This window comes from Argiope bruennichi, chromosome 6 (genome assembly GCF_947563725.1).
Source record: "Argiope bruennichi chromosome 6, qqArgBrue1.1, whole genome shotgun sequence".
In the NCBI taxonomy this organism is placed as follows: domain Eukaryota; kingdom Metazoa; phylum Arthropoda; class Arachnida; order Araneae; family Araneidae; genus Argiope; species Argiope bruennichi.
In genome coordinates, this window is record NC_079156.1 from 4,433,790 (window position 1) to 4,457,118 (window position 23,329).

The 23,329-nt window shown below is 33.0% G+C and overlaps 1 protein-coding gene across 2 annotated transcripts in view; it reads right to left on the minus strand.

The window, feature by feature from the left end:
- The window catches only part of LOC129971661 (A disintegrin and metalloproteinase with thrombospondin motifs 7-like), a 193,641-nt gene that overhangs the window by 160,627 nt on the left and 9,685 nt on the right, over positions 1 to 23,329 (minus strand). For both annotated transcript variants that reach the window (XM_056085631.1, XM_056085629.1), the window contains exon 2: positions 4,160 to 4,524. In XM_056085631.1, coding sequence (XP_055941606.1) covers positions 4,160 to 4,524 — 365 coding nt within the window. The remainder of the gene's footprint in view (positions 1 to 4,159; positions 4,525 to 23,329) is intronic.

A 23,329-nucleotide genomic window follows, 5' to 3' on the forward strand; every position in this document is an offset into this window, starting at 1 on the left:
AATTTGATATAGAATTGCAATTGTAATGGAAAAGCCACTCACTGAATGCCATCTATCCAGTTTGTTATCGAGTTTACATGTAGACAAAAAGCATGAGAAGGTGAAAAACGGGATTTCGAAAATGACTTTTTCGAATATTTAAAAGTGCAAAACGATCAGCATGTCGAAATCAAATGTTGCAGCAATTAAAATGATTTATCTTCCACTGAAAAAAAAAAAAACCTCATTGAATATTTGGTATAGCATTTACCAATTAATATAAATGAAGCAAACCTGCATCACATGAAATGTTATATTTCTGTTTTAATTTAAATAATTTAATGAATAAATATTAGAAATTAAGAAAAAAATTATTCATCCATTTTCAATAGTCTTACAACTGGAAAATGCAGGAAATGTATATTTTCGATATAACAATTCATGACAGCAATTACTTTGTCCAGCAAGTGAAAAGGTTCTTTTCAAATTATTAATTAAAAGTAACTTCCTGTTAGTTGATAAAAATTCTTGGCCTTTCAGAGAGCTCTTGAGATTTGAAACCGAAATGTATAGAATCTTCGTAGCATTTAGGGTCAGTAGTTCAATTGCTTCTTGTGGAGTGAATACGCGCTGTAGCAGAGCAAGCGCACCGTGTTGATTCAGAAATCCATTGTCATTTCTGATCAATGGGAAGAGGCATGGAGGCACAACTAATAAGCTGTAAAATAATATGGAGGAGCGCTGATGATTTATCCTAACATTCTGACAAAATATGTGACTTTATATGAAAATAACGTCGCAGAATTTTAAAATAGAGAGCCGCAGTCTTTAGTCATTTCGTAAAGGATTATGTTTTTCTTTACGGAGTGAACATTATTCGGTTTTGAAAAGAAAAAAAAAAAAGAAAGAAACTTTATCTGGACCTTCACACTATCAGATCAACAAATAAGTCTCAACACGGAAATAAATTTGAATAAATGTAAAGAAGACAATTTTTAAAAACACACTTTCGTACTTCGCTTAAAAGTAGAATTGAGGCGTTGTCGCTAACTTGAAATAAAAATTGAATTCAATTAATTATATTAACTTAAATTGAAATTTTGGAATTATTAAAATATTGTATTATCATCGCGAACAATTGATCTTAGATCTTTCTTCAGTGCACACGGAAGGAAAACAAAATACTTCTCTTCGATGACGAAAAAGACTTCTCAATGATCCGATTAAGTACTTACGTTTCCCTTATTAAAACTTACAAGAATCAAGTAAAAAAATCTTATATTTTTGTTCTATCTAACAATTAAATTATTCCAAATTAATTAGAAAAGACAAAATTTATTTTTGTTGCTGCGTATTTTAGTAGAGGTTGCAGCCTCCCCCCGCCCCCTTCCCCGGAGTCACCAAGATTTTGCTTTGTCTCCTCTATACCAATAATAAAGACATATGTGTGTGTCACTGCTCTACAGATTAGACTGCTTTACCTACAGTAACCAAATTTTATATATGTGTACCTTAGAGAGTGGGAATGTGCACTTGGGAGCGATTTTTTGGAAATTTTAATTCGAATTTTTATTAATTAAAAATTAAGTTGATTTTTGGCGTATTTTCGCGATGATTTCCGAAACTATTATAGTACAAAAATAAATTTTACATCACTTTAAAATTTAAAAAAGTCTCTTTTTTTAATAATGCTGGTTTAATAGTCGTGCGATCTTTTTCTGGATTTTGATAATTCTCTAAATATTTCTTTTTCTTAATTTCCATTTTTAACATTGCTGTCTTGCAATTCAAATTTGATCACGCGATTTTTTTCCATTACTGAAAGTTAAAGTAGAAAGATTCTAATATCTAAATAGTTTACAAAACGAATAAAAAATAAAAAGGAAATTTTACAATACCGTAAAAATTTTAAAATAGATGAATCAGATATTTACGTTTTTAGTAGCGCAATGATGCTGCAGAATTGCCTCCGTTAGAAATGTTCATGTATACAATAAATAGTTTTGAAATGAGATCATAGAACAGCATGGCTTTAATATCGGACTTTTTAGCAGGATCATGAGCATGAAGTTATATCCAAGCGATTTATCCGAAATCAGCTAGTCGCCTGAAGGGGGTAGTTGTAAATTATAGTGGCTCCGACGAAACACAACTACTTTTTTATGGGCCTTGCATTGATTTAGAAACATAGGTTAAGTTCGTGGATTCTCAAATCCTGTTTCTGTTTTATCTTTAAACCAAATGATATCTAGAATACCAGGAATCATATATGAGATTCTGCCTTTTGTCGAATCGTCCACACATCAATGAACTCTGCAAAGCCCTCTCATTAACATGTCGTCGCTTCCATCAATTATCAACTCGATAGCAGAATGAAGTCGCGTGGCCCTCCCCCCCCTTTTTTTTTCCGCCTATCCATAATTTATTATATTTGAATTTAAAATATATCCGGAGTTTCTATGAAGTGATGTCACTTTCAGATGACTGTACTAATGTCTCATTTGATTTCTTACTTTTATTTAATTCATCTCGTCCCAGATTCAGTCGCGAGAATATCGTTTGGTGTTTTCGAACTTTTTTTGTTTTTGTTTTAATTATTGCGCTCTAGTAATACGCAATTTAAGTTTATTCTTTAAATACCTGTTGTATACTTTATAACCGCACGCTTGTGTTTTTAAAGGAATCTGTAAATATTTTGTAAATATTAAAATACAATTTTAAAACCAAGCTGCATTGTAATCACTGGTTTTATCACAGCCTCCCGAATGTCCCAGAACAGGAATAACTTTTTGTTACTTCCAACTCCGCAGTGCAACAGAATCTACGTTAAAATTGCGAATGTGTTCCGAAGCAACTCAAGATGAGAGCACGTGGAAAGTTATGAGAGGCCGTTTGCCCACCATGTGGCGCGAGGGTTTCCCTTTCTTTTTAAGATTTCAAGCAATGAAACATTTTTTTTTTTTTTTTCAATTTGATACGGGCAGTTGCATTACACAAATGTACGTTATTCTTGCAATTACAATGCTCACAAAAATTAGGTAATATTTCAAAGCAGTAAGCACTCGATCCTTCTTTTTAAACTAAGCAAGAACATCGCTGGAATAAATAAGTGAAAGAAAGTTTTTCATTTATGCAAATGAAACCAGCGGGAGTGAGCCCCGCCTCCCCCTCCCCCCGAAAAAAAAACTTCCTCGTCTACTCTCTAATAAAGATAAATTTCGGTTTTAGTCATGTTTTTTTTTTCAACCGATTGAAACCAAAATTTGACATTGGACCGCCCTTGCAGATACAAAATCCTGTATTCAATTTGATACATTTAAGCCATTACATTTTTCAGCTATCGCATTTGCACGTATCTGAAAGTACAGACTGCCAACTCTTTATTGAATTCGATACAGATGTTAAACCTGTGTACCGAATTTATCTATCTGATTTCCTTTCCGTTTCACAGTTATCGTTTTAATTTATACTCAAACAGCCTTACAGACAGAAGTTTTCTGATTAGATTTTTCTCCAAATTTCATAAAAATCTACAAATTTATTATAAAGATTATCTACCAAATTTCAACCATCTAGCATTTTTTTAGTTACCTTTGTCCCCAACAGACAGATAAACGTCTTCCAAAAATGTGTTTCCGGACTCGGGGATCCTAATGCCATACGCGTTAGGATTTTTTATCCCTTTGCTCGGAGCGTGAGAAATACAATGACCATCCACTTTTTGGAGCGCGTGTTTGAAATAATTAAATAAATAAAACGGCATTTGAATCAGAAAATCGCAAAAGAAAAATTTTAGAATTTGATTTTGGTTTGGGTTTTCTTGGCGCAAGAGCAAACATTGGCGAAACTGCGACAGAAAAAGTTTTAGAATAAAATAATAAGGAATAATTTAAGATGAAAATTAGGAAATGAATGAGTATGTAAATTTTATTAAGAACTATCAATAGATGCAACAACCTTGTCTTATACTAGTGTTCTTGATTATTTAAGAAAAAAGAAAGAAAGAAAATTCTCATTTTTTCATGTCGTCGCTTCGTATATTCCTTGCGAAACATTTTTTTTTTTTCGGTGCGCAATATAGGTGGCGATCCTATTCAGAACAAATGAGCTGAGCACGAGCTATGTGACCTCGTTAATCTACCTAAAATTCAAATTCTTCGAAAGAGAGCTGCACACTTACCAGACCTTCGCAAGTGGAGAGGGCCGCGTGAGAATCTATCACATTATTCACGATATTCCCGTGGAAGAAGCAATGTCGCCGGTGGTGCTTGGAGGGCGTGAGACGAGTCAGCCTCCCCCTCCTTTCGACCACCATGCCAGGACTCAACAGGCGGAGATTCGGCTTCAGCTTCAAGAGAATCTGGACGCCATCGAGGTGCACTGAATAATGCACGTGGTCGCCGCCTGTCACGGACCTACGGAAACGTCCGTTGCGGTCAAGTTTCGTCTGATGTCTAACATCGTAGGTCAAAAACTGTCCGTCTGATGTCACTTTTGTAGGCTGAATTAAATCGAAATGCGTCACTTCTTGCGAGAAGAATTCGGCTGCAAGAAAAAAGCAGGTAAAATTTAAAAAAAAAAAAAAATAGTTATGCCAAAAGAAATAAGAATAAATTATATTACTTAATATTCCACTTTCAGGTACGTGCATGTGTTCGGAATATTTTTTTTTTTTTGAAATTTTTTAAAAATAGATATACTAATAGATATTTTACTAAAACGTAAAAAAACATCAATGAAATCGAAATATAAGAGTTTAATGACAAAAGCTAAAGATACAAATTAGCAATAAAACGTATGTAATTGCAAACATAAAGTCATCGTAACTTCCACAAAAGTAGATAAAGAAATAAAATTTAAGCAGTTTTATATATATGTATATATATATATAAAACTGTTCAAACATTAAGAATATTAAGTAAAAAAAAAAAAAAAAAAAAAAAAAACTTCTTTTCCAAAAAAAAAATCATTTTTTTAATGTAGTCACCTAAATTAGAAATATTGTTTTCCTTTACGAATAATGATTCATTTTTGGTGCAACAATCAGTGAATGTCATAAGAAGGATTTTGAAGAAACGCTTTTAAAAAAAATCTTTAGAATTTGATAATTACATTTTAATTCGTAATTCCTTTTTATAAATACAATGAAACGTTGAAAGCAATATTTCCTCCATTTTACTTTTTGATGGTATTACTCGTTTGAATAAAATCATCTGCTTAACTGAAACTGAAATTCTGCAAATACTGAATCACTGTACTGTCTAGGGAAAAAAAAAAAAAAAAAAAAAAAAACATGAAACAGGCCGAGTTAAATAAAAACCCGTAAAAAATGAAGTTAAATTTATCTTTACATTAAACCAGACGTGCTCTGCTGGAACAATTATCAGAAATAAACGATTTAAAATACAAGCGAGAAAAAAATTGAGGAAGAGAAAAAGCAAAATAAATAAATAAATGCAAACGGATCGACTGCCCATCAGTTATCTTCCAACTAACAATCGACAGTTTATGTAGATCTTCAATGGAGCCGGAAACGACCCATGTTTTGCAAACACGCACCGAGGGAGTGGGACACGATTCAAATCTCTTTGCCTTGAGGGAGACAGTTCCAATTTTTTTTTTTTTTATTGATAAACAGAACCCTTTCTTTTGGGGCAAAAGCGAGACAAATTGAAGCCATAAGACTAAAGAGCAGGAGTTGCACACTCATAGCTCTCCTATCCTCGCTTCGCTGTCGTTTCGGGGATAGTCAACAACCAGCTTTCATCTTTTAACAAAGACTAGATCGAAAGATATCCGTAAAATTTTTAGAGGTACAAGCCACACTCAGTATGTTTAAAGTTCTGACTTTGTAGTTACCCATCAGAAGGAACAATACGGTATATTAAACATTACAAGGATGATACAGACAAAAATAAATAAATAAATAAAATGAAAACAGCTGGAGTATCTGTCCCAAAACAATCTCTCAAATAAAGGGGTTATCTCAGGGAACACCTTCCATGGCATTGGCATACTATAGTTATGAGCTACTGACCTTTGGCGTGAATTTAGCATGACAAAAATGGATGCCATTTGAAGGAACTGTAAAATCTTATTGAAAACATTTGCCGTTTTTCAATAAAACAGCTTGACTGTTTCCAATGCATTCGGAAAAAGGGTTGATAAATTCTTTACTATTCATTTTTTTAAAACATCAGTTGAAAATAAATTAAAATTTGTGTTTTAATGAAATGTTTTTTTTAAATATGAACTACAGGATTGCCATGAATTAATGTGAGGTGTTTGGAGCTCCATTGAAACAAAATGTATGCTACCAAAAGGAACTAAATTTCGATCTACGTGCTATTTCGAATACGGCAATAAAATAGGTTGGGAAATAGTACGAATTTTAGCCAAAAGCTTAAAGAAACTTGTAGAACGAAATACAAAAGTTACACATTTCACTTCAAACTTTAGAATCATTGATATATGTTGATCATTGAGATAAATTCTTTATTCAATAAAAATGCATTATTTAGATTGTAGTCCTACTTCAGAAGACTGCACATCAGCGTTAATAATGTCGGAACTTCCAACATTATTGAATTCTTCCAGATTCTCAATGTTCCACATTTTTCAAAGAACGCCGTAATCAAAAATAAATTTATTAAAAAGTACGAAATTTACAAAAGAAAACTGTCGATTTAACAGTTAACACGAGAAAAGCAAAATATTCAGGGGATAAAATGTCTTTGGACGCAAGCAGGAAGTACAAAGACTGTTCATAAGGCATAGTTCGATCATTGCACTGCAGTGAATGAAAACTAAACTTGTTCGATAATTAATATTCGAGCAAAAGATTTAAACGAACAAAGAAGAAGAAACACAAATTTTTATCCACTTCAAGTGGCCGTTGTTATAAAACCTACACGAAAATTTTGTTTTCAATGTGTTCATTGCAAATCAAAATGTCTTGATGTTTACCGAATTGAGCTTTGTTAGTGAAATTGTTTTACCAAAACAACATTCCTCAGTAGTTGCTCTACTCTACGGAAATATCTAATCTTGAGTGTAAAAAAATCTCCGATGAATGGTAGCCAAATTTGAAGAAACAGTTTCGTTTCAGAAGAGAAACAACATTCTTATCGTTTCTGCAGAAAAAAAGTTGATTGCAGAAGACAAAGCTCCAGTGTTCGTGATTTGGCAGAAGGATTAGGTATGCTCCATTCAGCTGCCCAGAAGATTATACGCAGTATCTTGTGTATTTATTATCTGTACAAACTTCTTGTGCAGAGGTCGCTTCCTTATGAGTTTGAACTCTACACCGGCTCTCACTTTAGCTTCGCGCTTGTCTTGATGTTGATTCAGAATGGTCTGGGAGTATACTTCGTACAGATGAAGCGCACATTTATTTGGACGGTTCGATGAATACTCACAATGACCGAATTTGGGAAACAGAAAATTCGCGTTCAGTCTTACAGGCACAGGCTCCGTTCAGTCACCAGTGTGGTGTGGGTTTACTTCATCATTTATTCTTGGGTCATATTTCTTCGAAGATTTAAGTGTGAGAGGTCCAGTAACATGCTTGATCATCGGACATGCATCATTGTTACAGAATACCGAATCTGCTAGCACGTCATGAATTATTTTCATGCAAGGTGGGGCGTCTCTACACGTTGTATTAAGAGCATCCTTGAAAAACTCTACACAGAAGGACATGTTATCAGCCGGTACTTTCTTAATCTGTAACTCCCCCCCCCATACACACACCGATCCCTAAACATCTGTTGAAGGCATTCGAAACATCTGGTAAGTCGTCGTAATTTGGGAACTTTACTTGATCTTAAAGCCATTATTTCATGCCAACTTTATAGCATTAAACAGAACACATTGTGGTAAATTATGAAATATGCCTTTTACGATTTTTCAAATAGTATTTGAAAATCCTGATCATCAAGCTGAACAGGTTTTGGTATCCTAAAATTTGTAAACTATCTTAAATGAATGTTAAATGTATAATTCTTTTTTAATACTCTCGCTGACAGCGAAATTTTAAACTAATTTTTATTCATTGAAATTATTATCCTTTCATTGTGTCTTAATTGATATTTAGTTGATATAATATCAAACAACCCTGTCCATGGTGAAAGCCATCGAAGATGTTTTCCTTCGACTTTTCTATTTGAGCGTAGTTTGTATCTTTTCTCCTTATATCTGCATTAATGAGATTTGCCAAAATGGGAATTAAAAAAAGGAAAAACGAATATGCTTTTTGGGAGTCTTCCTTTCATTCGATTGCGTCGAAAGTTCGATCTTTTTATTATTTTTATTTTTGCTGATAGGATGGTCTACTATTCTTTTGTCTCAGAATTTTCCTAGTTCTGTGGCTGTTTTTTTGGATGTATCTAAAATCTTCAGAATGACCTTCTTTTATTTTCTAAACTTTATTTATAGGAGAGTGCGCTTTTAATAGTATATGAAACGAAATTCTATTCTTTATAACAAAAATCAGTTTAAAATTTTTGAAAAAAATTAACGCTCATAAACGAAACAAAAAAATTATCTTCAATTAATCAAATAATATTAAATATGGTTTAAAATAATAAATATAGTTTTTTTTATTGGATTCCAGGACATGTCGGCATATCTGGAAATAAGGAAGTCGTTAAGGCCACAAAAACCACTACTAAGAATGAACGCTTCCATTATGAAATACTCTTTTATCCCTTTCAGCGGCATCAATCAAATTTTGAAATTAAGAATCCAAACTAATTGGCAAAATATATGGGATAGCCAGATAAATAATAAATCATACTGTCTATAAGATCTTTTTACCGTATACAGCCATCTATAAATTTTTTTCAGCGAAGAGTTGTCAATCGTAGAACGATTGTAAAATTGATGCGCCTCAGAATTGGCTACTTAATAAAATGGGAAAAATGGGAATCTCTACTTATGTGCTCTGCAGGCAACGCGTTTTCGTAGCAAGACATACTCTGACCGAATGCAAGTTATATATTTCGATTAAAATTTGTCCTTTTTGATCTCTTTATTTTTATCTTGTTATTTTTTGTTCTTTCAACAATGTATCAGAGACAAAGACATTAAAAATATTTTAAGTTTGGAGCAGAATGGTCAGGTTTGGCTTTTGTGCCATAAAATGTAATCAATCAATTGAAATAAGCTTCATTTTTATAAAGATTCTCCTGTTTTCTTTTTTTGGAAACATGATAATTAATAGATATAACACTGAAAGATATGTGCCGTCTAGATGAACTTTCAGCTTGCCAGTCAGAAATGCTTCATCACGATTTCCTCAAGAAAGATATAGTACAAAACCCATGCACATTGGCAGAGTGTTTGAGAATGAAATAATATTTTTACTTCTGGCATGTCTTCCTTATTCATACTTTTTACCAACACACAAATCAAAATTAAAGAACGATTCAACGAAAAAGAAAAAATAATTTACAAAGACAGAGTGAAAAATAACTCGAATAAAAATATTAGCGGAAACACCATGCAATTTTAAAGAAATATTATGTAAAAATAAAAGAAAGTTTTTTTTTTTTTCTTTTTTTGTTACAGAAAAATTAAATTAAGTTTTAGCACACTACTCTTTGAAAAAAAATACGAGCCTTTCAGTAGATGCTCAACCCATTTGTATGAGACAGACAAAAGAGGAAAAATGGTCCCTATAACCATTTTTTTCTTTATTGCTTAAAAAGAAAAATGTTTTAGAAGTACAAATTTTTTAAAAAAGCGAGAGATAGCATAAATAAATTTTGAAAAAATTTGAAAAATTTTGTGACAAACGATTCTATTCGCATTAAAATATATAAGAAAAATGATACGATTCTTCTTTTTTTATTTGATAAAATTACATGAAAAGTATGTACTTATAATGTATCAAATAAAAAATTAATATAATTTAATGTGTTTGTTTTTATTTTTAAATTCAGAAACATTTTATTAAGCACAGGGTAAATTTTGAAGATGCAAAAAATTAAAAACTTTGAAAGAAAATATTTACAAGAATGTGCATCCATTATTTTCATGGTTCCATCATTTAACAAAAGATCTCTATTCATAAGGCCTCCTAACATTCCGAAGAAAATCAGTCGGAGTGCTCTCCCTGAAACGTTCTCGCACACTCTGTAATAATCGCTCTCCCCCCGTGGAAAAGACGGTGAACTACCAACTACCACTACCAACACTCAAATATTCATTTTCAGAATCCCACACATGAGAATAGTGTACCTCGTAGTTTAGTAAAGAAAAGCGAATCTTTATTGCATGAATAGTGGAGAGTAATAAATACGAAACATTGATTTTCGGCATGCCCAGAAGTTCGCATTCGGCTGTCTTCTGGTATACGGTCAACGGTGTACTTCTTTGTCTAGGAATGAATCACTGCAGTGCGGTTAATGCACAAATAGGACAAACTCATATATGTGTTTTGGATGGCTTTTTTCCCCACCTGTTGAAGCTAAAATTTGTCATCGGACTGTAATAGAGCCACAAGATAGCATACCGAATTTGATATAATTAAGTCATTGCATTTTTGAGTTATCGCTTTTGCATGCTTTTCAAAGAAAAGGCCAACAGATGGCCAGATCGGCTCAAAATGCGACAGGTGTCTGCACTGTAGGTGTTAAATATGTGTAACAAATTTTATCCACCTAGCTGTCTTCGTTTTGTGAATTTGTATTCGCATATCCAGGTAGAGAGATTTCTTCTAAATGAATTTTGTTCAAAATCGACAGATAATTACAATTTTAGATTGAAGTCGATATACATAATTTCATCCGTCTAGCTCAAATCTCTTTTGAGATAAAGTGTTCAAACATAATTTCAAAAACGCATTTTTACAATTCAGGCAGGTATGAAAAGTAGTGATTCAAGAAAATCTCGAGTTCCGAATTCTGTGACGATTACGATATTTTTTATTTGCATATTTCATCTAAGAGAATTAAAAAGGCATGCACAAGATAAACAAATAAAAAAAACACCTGAAGAAAAAATGAACAATAACGTTGCTTACCTCCTAATTCAACAAGAAAGATATCATAATGATAATGAGAATAGGACTTCGTTATGCTTTACTTTTCCTATAGACCACAAAAAGAAAACAACTATTTTCTCTACCGATGCCAATTACCTTGAATGAAAAGGAAATGGAAACTTTTAAATATACTATTACGGATTTCACCTCCGGGTTCGCTTGATAGCGGGTGTATGGTGTGAGAACACAATCAGCAGGTCTCAATAGAAAACAACGACGACAAATATTTAAAGCCGAGACTAACACACAGCAGCACACAACAACAGCAGTAGCCCACAAATAGTAATCGACATCAGCACACAAAGCGGCCAGACAGAATCCAGGAGATCCTCGGACCTTCGCTCTACGGTCTCTCCAGATGGCTGAAACACTCCTCTGTCTCTTCTCGCTTTAGCTGCCGACTCACTACTTCACACAATTGGCTACTACACACGACACGATGCTGCCTCCACAGTAGAAAAAAGGACTCGATGCTCACAGCTGAATTCAGAAATAGCTCCACACAACGCTGGCATTCCGCCGTTGCTTCGCTATCCTCTCGAAGACTCGCTACTTGTCGGTGACTCCGACTACAATTCAATTCACCACTCAATTCAAGACGACACACGACGACCGGCAGCTTGAGAGTGCCGGTCTTTTATAGTTCCCGGCAGACAGGCCGAGAACCTTCTAGGCCAATCAGGGCGTATCTGAGTTCCTATTGAATGGTTCGTGAAAATTCTCGAAGTTTCCAGCATTATCCATTCTGTCGCCAAATGGTAGCCAAGATCTGAGGTCACTGACGAGTCACGCGATCAGCATCCACAGGGCTGATCATTAAAACGGTCTTTCTTATGATGACACTATTCATGCTGGGAAGCCAAATTGCAGGTTCTTCTCTCAATATTTATACACATACGCGCACGCACAATCCTCTCTTTAAATCTGATTTAAATGCTAATTAATTTCCAATTTTTTAAATCTTACATTAATCTAAATAACTTTATTCTAATTCTTTTTTATTTCCTGATCAAAATCCAACTTTTTTATTCAATTTATTCTAACACATGTTCTAAAAAGTCGATGTTTATACAGTTTTCACAGTGCATGTGCAGAGATAAAATTCCCTAATGCTTACGGCATTCCTTCCAAATATACCTAGTTCCAAATATATCGGGATCTCCTGGAATTCCCTAATCTTTCTCGGTTTCCCGGTCGGCTGACCCACCTGAATGACAAGTTCAATTATCTATCATATTTCATACGATTCTTTGTTTCTTTTTTTTTTTCCATTTCTTTTTTTATGACATTTTCGTGTGCAAAGTATAGTGAAAGTATTGTAATAGTTAAAAAAATTCGAAATTGAGATTTAGATGAATTTCCACGTTTTAGAACTCGATAAGTCCGAAAAACACATTTTTGGAAAATGTCAGTCCGTCCATCCGTCAGTGACAAAAGTAATTCAAAAACGCTTCGAGCTAGACAGTTGAAAATGGACATGGTCTTTATACCAAATTTGTAGGTTTCTGTCGAATTTCAAGCCAATTCTGTTCAGAGCAAATCTGTTGGTCTTGCTGTTCGAATGTAAGTCGGCACGATCATTACAAAACAAAGACAGCTCAATCGATACATTTCGGCAGACACATTTAAAACCTATAGCGTGGACAGCTTTTTAATTTGGAGCCAAGTCCAACAAATAGTTGAACGTCTGCAGCTTTATCATTTCAGAAGCATGTAAACTCGACAACTCAAAAATAGAGATATGCCAAATTCGGCGCGTCATTTTGTCATTGCACGTGTACTTCTGTGTTAGTTTTTGTTTCAATCGATTGAGAAAAAACCCCTTCAAAACAAAAATTCATCTTTATTAGAGAACAGGCAAGAAAGTTCCGAGGAGATCCACTGGTTTATATATCATATTCACAGAATAAATAGGCGAATTCTTATGAAAGATACGGCCGGACACATTCTGAGGATAGAACCAGACTTCGTCTATCTTGCGCTTCATTTTTTTACAGTTGCAGAATACACATTCATACTTATAAACAGATACTCGTACAGACTGCATGAAGGGAAGGCTCATTGACATGTTGACAGATGTTTTCACAGACAAATAGATATGATATAAAAAATTGCAGTAAAAGGTAATATAAAATGTATCAATAAAATCTTTAGCTAGAATTTTTAAATGATTCTAATTTTTTTTCGTTAATGAGAAAATATCTAAAGACATTTTTTTTTCTTTCAAAAAGGTGTTTGAAAAAACCTCACAAAACAAAACAAAACTTCTTATATCTTGTTCCTACAGTGTGCGAATGATTTTCTCACACCTTTTCTGACGTCATGACTCCCGCCAGAATGAAACCTGAATTGCACGAATGAAAAGGGTGCGATGCATGTTTTAAAAGACAAAGTAAAAAAGAGTAATAATGGGTTCCTGACACTCACAGCGTGTTATGGAAAAGTGCAGGGGAAGAAGTAACTGAAATAGCGCAACTATCAGTTTAAAATAAATTTAGTAAAAAAGAAGTTTTATGAACATACTTTCGTGGAATGCTAAAAAGAAGAAATGTGTTTAGTTTTCATTATTATTATTTTTTAGACATAATTCATCTAAAAATCTATTTTTTTTAAATAAATTTTACCAAATCATTTTTTTTTCTCCCACATTCGCCAAGTTATATAGATCGTCAAACAGATTTGGCCTCATTTGGAAGGAAACCGCTTATTAGTAGAAATCTATTCATTCAGAATAAAAACTATATATTATAACTAAACATCGTGTTTCTGTGTGATCGCAGTTACAGTCTGAGAGACGGATATGATTTCAAAAATGTGTTTGCCAGACTCAGGAAAGACGAGACTCATCCGCATTTCAATATCGAATTTTCTCGACGATTGCCATAGTTGTCTTTTTCAGTTTTTGTAAGAAAATAAATCTCTTTTTTTTTTTTTCAAATCTTATAAGTTACAATATTCACGATCAGAATTTCGAAAGACGAAAGAAACTTACTTTCTCTATCGAATGTGTCCTCACGTTCATAGGAATGAAATTGAAAAAGTGAAGTAAAAAGGCAGTTTTTAACAAAATTCCACATAAAAGAATAATTATCCTAAAATGAAGTCGAAATGCATTTCCTTGTTTTTGAAAGTAGGTGCACCAAATTAATTTTGGTTTCAATTTACAGCAAGTGTTATCACAGCTCATTCTCCCTTGATTTTTAAGGAAGTTGCAACCTGCAATGGTTGCAATGTGTTTGAGGGAGTTGTTTTTGAGGCAGTTTCGTCCTACATGAAAGACCTGATGTCACCTGAAACAAGAAGGTCCAATTTCTAAAATCCTTCCCTCTTTCTCAATGAAAGCGAATTCGTAAATCGAACATCTAAATTGTTGAAAAATGCATAAAATGCTCTTTATTGTGTGATCACAACATGTCTTGAATTGTTCCACACCAAAAGTATATTAGAATTCGAATTAATGGTCGGTGTTTATGAAAATTCTGATATTTGTATCTGCGGAATGCATGCTGCCAGGTTTGGCAGCACGGATAAAAGCAAAAAATTGAAAGATACTGCTAGTTAAAAATATAATGCAGAGTTATCCTTGCCACATGCCACTGAATCTTTTATAAGGCGCTCTTTGTTTTTGATAGCTACCCAATTTCGAAGGACGTGAGAAAATTCGGAGAAAATCTTTCCTTTTTCCGAAGTCTTTGTTTGTGTTCGCTATCATGTTCAAGGCTCGGGATATGCTAACCGTCCAAAGCGTCTTCCATCACCACTGGCAGGTCCGAGTGAACTCGTTTTATCATTGAAATTTCAACAGTTATCAGCTTTGGCTAAGTGCTAAAGTTAATATTTTGATTATTTTTCGACAAAATTATGCATTTAGTGGTTGAATGCTGGTGTATTGCTTCATTATTTTCAGTTTATAAAGCAACTATGAGCCATCGACTTTCCTGCGGTTTTTTTTCTCCAATCATTCGGTTTTATTTTATTTTATTTTATCATTTATTTATCTATTTTTCACATACGTAATCAAAAATATTGTAATCGTTAAAATACTCGAACTTGAAATTTTGATGAAATCACTACGGTTTAGACCATTCCGAGTTCGAAAAACATATATTTTGGCATTATGTCAAAGGTAATTCAAAAAATGACTTCAGCTGAACGGGAAATTTGCTATATGATCTTTATACCAAATTTTTATATTTCTATAAAATTTTGGGAGAAATCCGTTCAAAGGAAGTCAGTATGTCTCACTGTTCGAATATAAGTTAACACGATATGTGCACAAATGGATAAATAAAATTCGGTGCACTGCTTTAACACCTGCAATGTAAACACTTATGAAATTTTGAGCAAAGTCATCGAGGGGTTGAATATTTTTGAGTCTGTACTTTCAGAAGCATCTAAACGCGATAACTCAAAAACGCAGCAGCATCAAATTCAATATGATTTTCTGACTACAAGTCTAATTCTGTGACAAATTTTTGTTTCGGTCTGTTGGGGAAACAGAAATTCAATTTTTGGAGGCCATTCACCCCATGCCAGAGATTAACAACCAAACAACTCGCCAAGGATCACACAATAGCTTGAGTAAATATTCTGAATTTAGGCTAATATTTCGTGACTATTGTAAGCCAATGCCATGCAAGGCGTTTTCTAGGATAACACCTTTATTAAAGAGTTGGCTGATTCACAAAGTATTTTGAACACAAAATAATTTGGCCATATTTTAGGTATCATCTACAGATAAATGAATAAAGTTTTATTCTTTAAAAAACAATACAATAAAGAATTCCTTCAAAATGAATTAAAAACAATTCTCAGTGTGAGGAGTGTGTCACGGAGTTCTTGAACTGAAGGGTTTTAACCTCCTGATTAGTAGGTGATATGGGTATTAACATGGTACTGAGATTACTTAGTAAGTGGTTGTACTTAGTTAAGTGAAATTTTTTTATATAAGTCATTGAGTATAACTTATATTTCAAAATGAAATGACTGAAACGTTAGCTCAAATCATTGAGTACATTTCGCCTGTTAAAATAAATCAAAATCATTCATCTGCTTGCGAGGAAAAAATAAACTAAAGATTTTTTTTAAAAATCGTTATTAGATTTCCAGAAAAAATTTCATATTGCACCAAAGATCTTTATAAAACAAAATAAACTAGAAACAAAAAAAACTAATATCTCGATTTATTAAATGAAACAATAAACTAAAAACGAAATGATTAGTATTCAATATAATTATTAGTAATTACATTTTTAGGGAATGAATTATTTTTGTTTTTAAGTTGTTTTGCAAATTTGAGACAACCTCCTCATAATAATTAATCCATGAGAATTTGAAAATAAACCGAGTCAACTATTATGTAAAGAATTATATCCTGATAAAACTAATTAATGAATAAAGTTTACAGTCATATATTGGGAGTCCTCTAGTAATCGTTCCCTACCGTTGGTCACTTTTGGTTAATGTTGTTAAAATATCAATATAGGGCAGGGATAGACATGCGTGAGTTTTTCTCCTGCTGAAGAAGCTATTTTCTAATTATTTGAAAACTTGAACACTATTCATTTTTGATTTGATCCTTTCGGCAGAGTTCTGTCGATGCATTTGCACTTGGGTTTTGTTTCATAGAAATCATGCCTCTCTTATTTGGATTCTTTTTTCCTCCCTATCAGCTGTGTTGCCCTAAATGTTTTGTCAATAAATCGAAAGAAAAAAAATCCTTATTGATTTAAATCATCAATAAATAGAAGTGTGTGTTTTTCAATTTGGAGTTTTCCTCCCTAGTAAAAACATTTAAAAAATCGTGACATTTTATCGCTTTTTGAAAAAAAAAAAAAAAAACGGAACATGCATAACAGAAAATAACTCTACGTAAAGCAGATGATATATATTTTTTTTATTTTTGCCTTGAATTTAGTGTAAAGTGTAAAATTTAGAAAGTGTAAAATTTCTTATACACTTCCTGTTAGGATCTTGTTATTTTTTTTAAATTAAAAAATATAAACGTTTCGAAATATATAAGCCACTTCTGTAGAGAGAAATGCAATTCAAATCTACCTTAGAGAGAAATGCAGTTGCTATTTCCAGCTGAACGACAGCAGCCACTTGCAATATCATTCAATTCTTAAAAGAAACTCGAAACATCCTTTTACTGGACTTTTTTTTTTCTCCACACGGAAGCACTTTTCACAGGCTTCCATTTATTTTAATGAAAACAAAACCAGGTCGAATTCGGCCACGAAAACCGGATACCATCACATTCAATTATCATTCTAAAGAATCGTCTTCTCATAGTAAAATAAAAGAAAAAAAGCATCAATGATTGGAAAAAAAAGGCCCCTGAATGATTAGGTAATGTATGTGAACTTAGAAAATAAATTGAAACCATCCAGAAAAACAATGGACACCGTCGCATCATTTTTGATTCACTGCGGACGATTTCGGATTTCTTTATGATCCTTCGAAGATCGATATTTATGGGATCCACATTATTAAATCAATGAATGGCAAGTGATTGAAAATGAGAGGATGATTTTCAACAGCGGGTTCACTTTCCCACCTTCTACACGACTGCCAAGAGGCGCCTTCCTTCCGTATCTTCAAGGCAAGGAGATATAAGAGGAGACGCTGGGACATGGGATTGAAGTTTCAGGTGCCAACCATTTTGAAGGCATGACATTGAACATTCTTATTTTTCCTTCTGGAATTTGAATGTTTCTGTTTCTAGAGATTTTGATTTACTTTGGAATCGAATGTCTCCATGGAGTCAACCTTCCATTTTATTCTATTCACTAACCATTTATTTTCTTACATCATCTTCTTTTAGAATTTTTAAAACATATTGAGTGTTTTTAGGGACTGATTTCAGCCCGATGACAAATATTCTCAAAATGACCTTCAATGATATTTTATGTTGTCCACTCATTATTTTTCCCTTGCATTGGAATGCATGTTTTATTATATATTTTATTCCCAGATTCTGCACATTTTTCTTTTTCTAACAAGAGTTTAAGTTAAATTTAATTTTTTATATGAAATCAGTTTTATAAGACATTATTCTTTTAATGGATGAGTTTTGATTCATTTTTTTGATCTGATTAAAATTCGCTTTAGAGTTTACTCCTATTTTTCCCAATAACAAAAACGAGGGCAGAATATTTCATCAATAAATGATAAGAACATTGATTTTTTTAAAATGAAGTATGAATACATTTTTCTTAGATAATGAAATTCAACTCAAAATTTAAATTTTCTATCAGATTCGGGCATAATAAAACATGAAACTATTGTAAAGTTGGATGTTTTATTTGAAAAAAAGGGTTCCAAATGAGAGATATAGACTTCGTTTTAGCATTTCCCAAGACTGAACTATTTTATTCATTCTTCTTCTAACTTGCTAGTTTTTATTCATTATTTTACAGGATTTAAAATCGTTTTCTTATTTGAACATAATTTTTTCAAAGACAAAATCGATTGGAATATATTTCGTTAATAAAATATAACAGCAGTTATATTAAAATTTCTTGGAAGCGAATAAGTTTTAATTGTCATTGAGGCATTGTCGAAGAGATTTATTGTCATTGAACTTGGAATTTCGATTTTGAACTCATTTCAAGACCAAAACGTAATACTGTTTTAAATTTGGGATTATTTTAAGTAAAAAAAAATTCTTTCAAGTTAGGGAAATAAATTTCATTTTAACGTTTCAAAATTGATTATTTTACTAAGCTTTAAAAATTTTCGACATTCATTCAGATACTGCTAAAAATGAATTCTGTTCCGTATCGCCTTTGATTTTCTTAAGCACAGATCAGTGCGCTATCAAATTTTTAAATTTAACGCCATTCATCAAATACTTTGCCTATTGCATTCATGCACTTAACATTTGAAGTAAATCGACAACAGTCTTTATAAGATTAACGATAAAAGGACGGCACGGTGTCCGCACCTACTTGGGCACTTCTCTGAACCACTGATGATATTTTATCTTCAAAATGGTAATCTTATGACAAACATGATAGTGTGTCTTTGGGCTCTGGTCTTAAAGATTACAAACTCAACGAAAAAAACATTAGATCACAGCGATTTAAAAATGAGTTAGAGAAATGCATTCTATAAGACATTGCCGCCATAAATTGAAGCATTTTTTTTACTTTAAATTTTAATAATTTTAAAGGGGTTTTTTTCTAAGCATAATATTCTATAAGTTTCCAATTCAAGCAATAAACATTTATAATTCGCTTAAACATTTTTCTCTCTTATTTTTAACAGAAATATGTTTTTTGAATATATCAACTTTCCTCTTCTTCGCAATTTTGATTCATGGGTAAATCTCAAAAGAGATTCTTCGGGTTTAAAAATACATAGAATAAAAATATCATAAAGCTTCCTTTCCACGTATTCACACACATATACTTCTGCGCACTTTCATTCACTTCACCAAACTTTTATTCATTTCGGCAAACTTTAACCATTATTCATTTAAACATATTCACACAACCAATACTTTTAATATTTAAAGATTCAATTTCTTTTTGTCGAAACTAAACGGAATTTTAACAATTGCATATAGTAAATCGTTATCTCCTCTCAAATTTTAATTTCACGTGCATAAATCAAATTTGCAAATTTACTGACGCTCATATTTGGCATAAAAAATATGTTGCTTATAAATGATTATTTTAAATTTTTAGTCATTTCCTATCTGTAGCAATTTTTTCTCTATTCATATATATCTTCTCACATGAAATCCCTTCTTTTGATTTCGAATGTAAAAAATCTTCATGACTGAAAGTGAGAAAGTCGTGATTACAACCACTCAGCCATTAAGACCTAGACAGACAACCTAATACTTGGTTTAAATGTAATTAAAAAGATAAAATAACTATACTCGTGTTTGTGATAACTTGTATATTTTAATGTATGACCGATTATTTTTTGCCAGAATGGAGGATTAAGTTACTAGAACTGATCATTTATATCATGCAATGCTTTACACGAATGAAAACCCGATTTATTCCGAACTACCAGTACCCGCACAACATTGCACGTGGCATGACATCTAAGAGGAAAAATTAGCTCTAGACTTAAGTCTAGTCTCTACCCGATATGACATGGGAATGTCATGCGGAATCAAAAAGATATTTAGAAATCATCAAAAATAACTACAAAACAATTTTTTATAGCACATATTCAGAAATATTTAGGGCTAAGCTTTGATATACAGTCATTTGGCGCCTTGCGAGGTAAGCAATTTTTCGGTGGCGTTTCGTTTGGGGTTACATGGCCGCCATTTTTATTTATGTTACTGTATTTCGATCTTTCCTGTTCCTTTCCCTTGATTTTTTCCAGTGCACATACTTCTTCTGTTTATTTTCATTATTTCCGATTAAATTTTTTTGCATGCATGTCATTTAATGCATTTATTGACTTTTTTTCTATATTTCCGCTAATTTGCTGCAGCGTTCCTCGGAATCTTTAGATTGAAAACGCTAATGCTGCAGTTCCCCTTGTAAACAACACATTCCTTTCATCTTTCCATTTTAAAGCTGGGCTAAGCTTTGTTATACAGTCATTTTGCGACTTGTGAGGTTGGCAATTTTTCGGTGTCACTTTTACTACCGTTACCCTATTGCTGCCGTTTTTGCCACATTCGGCAATTTCGCTAAAATTTGGCGATAAATTATTTTTTTATGAAAATGACTGTATATCAAAGCTGTTCCTAAAGCTGAACAATATGGACAGACTATAGACATTGTTCCTATTAAAACCGAGGCATCATTTCTGTAATCCACACATGGATCGAAATTCAGAGCAGTGTGCTTCTTTTCAGACCAAATATCAGGAACGTTTGTTCTTTCACTTCTTCTTCCTGTGTCTCAAATTTAAATGTCTTTTTCTGTCAGCAGACAGGCGAGATTCATTCTGTCTCTGTAATTCAATCGCAGTGCGATTTAAAGAGAGACGGTTACTTCGCTCAGCAGAAAATTCTCTTTTGAAGAAAGTGTGGACATTCTTTCGCTGATATTCGCTAACGTAACGTTTCTTTCCTCTACATTTTCATTATCGCGCAACAAACGAAGCGTTTGGGCATTTAATGTGTTCCGGCCAAGGGTGAATTTCCTTCTTTTGTGGATAGTGAGTTTTGAATTACTGTTTAAAATCAGACGTAAACAAAGAAATGTATCGCATATGAATAGCACAGTTCTTGCTATTTCAAATGCGAAGTTTGAGATTTCCGCTCAAGCGCGGATAAATGCAAAGCACAGACACGGCTGCTTTACACATGCGCGAATCGTAGTATGAAAATAATTAAAATCGCAATTATAAAACTCCTTTTTTTTATTTTGATATGATTTCAATATACTAAAACCTTCCCCAATAAATGCCCTACAAAATGGTATAAATATCTCCAAAATTAGTATTTTTCGAGTTTTTCAGGTTTCAACATACAGACGCTTTCAGGAGACTTCATTTTATACTATGTATAGATGCTGATTGAAAATGAATGAGACAAGTTTCTAATAAATTCGAAAAAATATAACCAATAGTTGTAAATCAATTACGTTTGGTGATTTCTTAAAAAGAAGTTTTAATCGAACATAGAAATGTTCCCCTATACTTATATGGATGTAAAATTTAATTATATTACTACAGATTTTGTCGACTTCATTGGAGGAAATTTTAGTCCTTCACATGAAGGATCATGATGTCCACAATGTTTTAGTTTTGTTTCATATGCAAAACAAAAACCAAAACGCACCGGTTGAATTATAAACTACAAAACAAAACAATCTCTTCGGAAACCTCACCATTCTATTTATTGATATTAAATTTTTAATAACAGATTTTTATCTGAAGAATATGCAGATGTTAAACTGTATAAATGATTGATTTTGAAATAATCATATTGTTCCGATACATTTTCCCACTTTAAAACTGTGGTCTCCAATCAGCACATGCGCAGTTGTTTTTTTTCTAGAACTTTGAATATTTTTGTGTGTGCGAGTGTTTGTGCGAGTTTTGTGTGGTAGGTATTAGATAATTGAAATCACGGAGCCACATAATAGATTTTGTGTGGCGCGATCGCAATTATAATCAGCGTAAAGCGTGTAAAAACATAGGATAATTCCATCTTTGAGCTCGCGAGTTATCTCATGAACTTTCGCATTTTGCATGACGCACTAACAATTTTCTAGAAGTCATTTTAAATTAGTTTGGATAAGACTTCAAAGCACAGAATGGGCAATTAACATTAATTAATTCAGTCAATCAGCACTTAATCATCACCATTTGCAAAATATACCAGAATTATTTTTCTATCTTTTATATTAATAAGTTTCACCCATGTGCAGTGGCGGATTCTTTGTTCCATTCAGTTAGCGAACTGTGGCAGGTATTCAGAGCTAAAAGTGGATCCAGGAATGATGACGATATTATTTTTAAAATTTAATTTACTTAAGAAACTCTAAAATTGATTTCGAGTTCATTAGACATAGAAACCTATTTCAGACAAGCCTCATTTAATGAATTCCAAATGAATTTGCTCGATATATCCGAACATTCAAAATTAAATTTAAAAAATCAGCGAGAGTGGGTTTTTCTAAGCTTTCTTGTACGCAAGATGATTCAAATTAAAGTATCGTTGTTTGGGACGCCCTAGGGAGAGAACCAGTCAGCGTAACGCCTTCATATTTGGTGGATTATGCATTTTAGGCCTTGGGAAATTAATATGTACAGTAAAAAAAAATAGTTAAAAAAGGCCGCTAAGTGAAATGTGACGCTACCATTGGTTAAGGTAACGAATATGAAATATGACACCAACAACATACAGAACACTAGGTAAGTAGGTAGGTACTAGGTAGTATGTAAGAAACTCCATTTTTGCATTACTAAAGCACAAATTTCGCTAGCTAGATGAAAATTCGAATATTTAACATTGCGGGCTGCACTGGAGAACAAAAGTTGCATAGTAAGCAAATAAAAGGTCGTTCTTAACAGATAAAAAAACTGGGCGTACATGTTCCGAACATTCTTAGGTCACGACAATGGTTCTCTCTTTGCCGGAGCATGCGTTAAAATTATTTCACCAAAACAGTAGTAATGCTACCAAAGCGCTTTGCTTATACGGAGGGAAGAAATCTTTGGGCATGTCCAATAACACCTTGCGCTCTGCAGAGAATGCTCAAACGTTTCGAGGAAATAGGCAGCTTCGCTGCTAAAGCAGGACCATGAACGTAAAACATGGGTACCGCAGGTGATTGAAGACATCGCAACCTCTGCCGTAGAGCAAACCAATTCGAA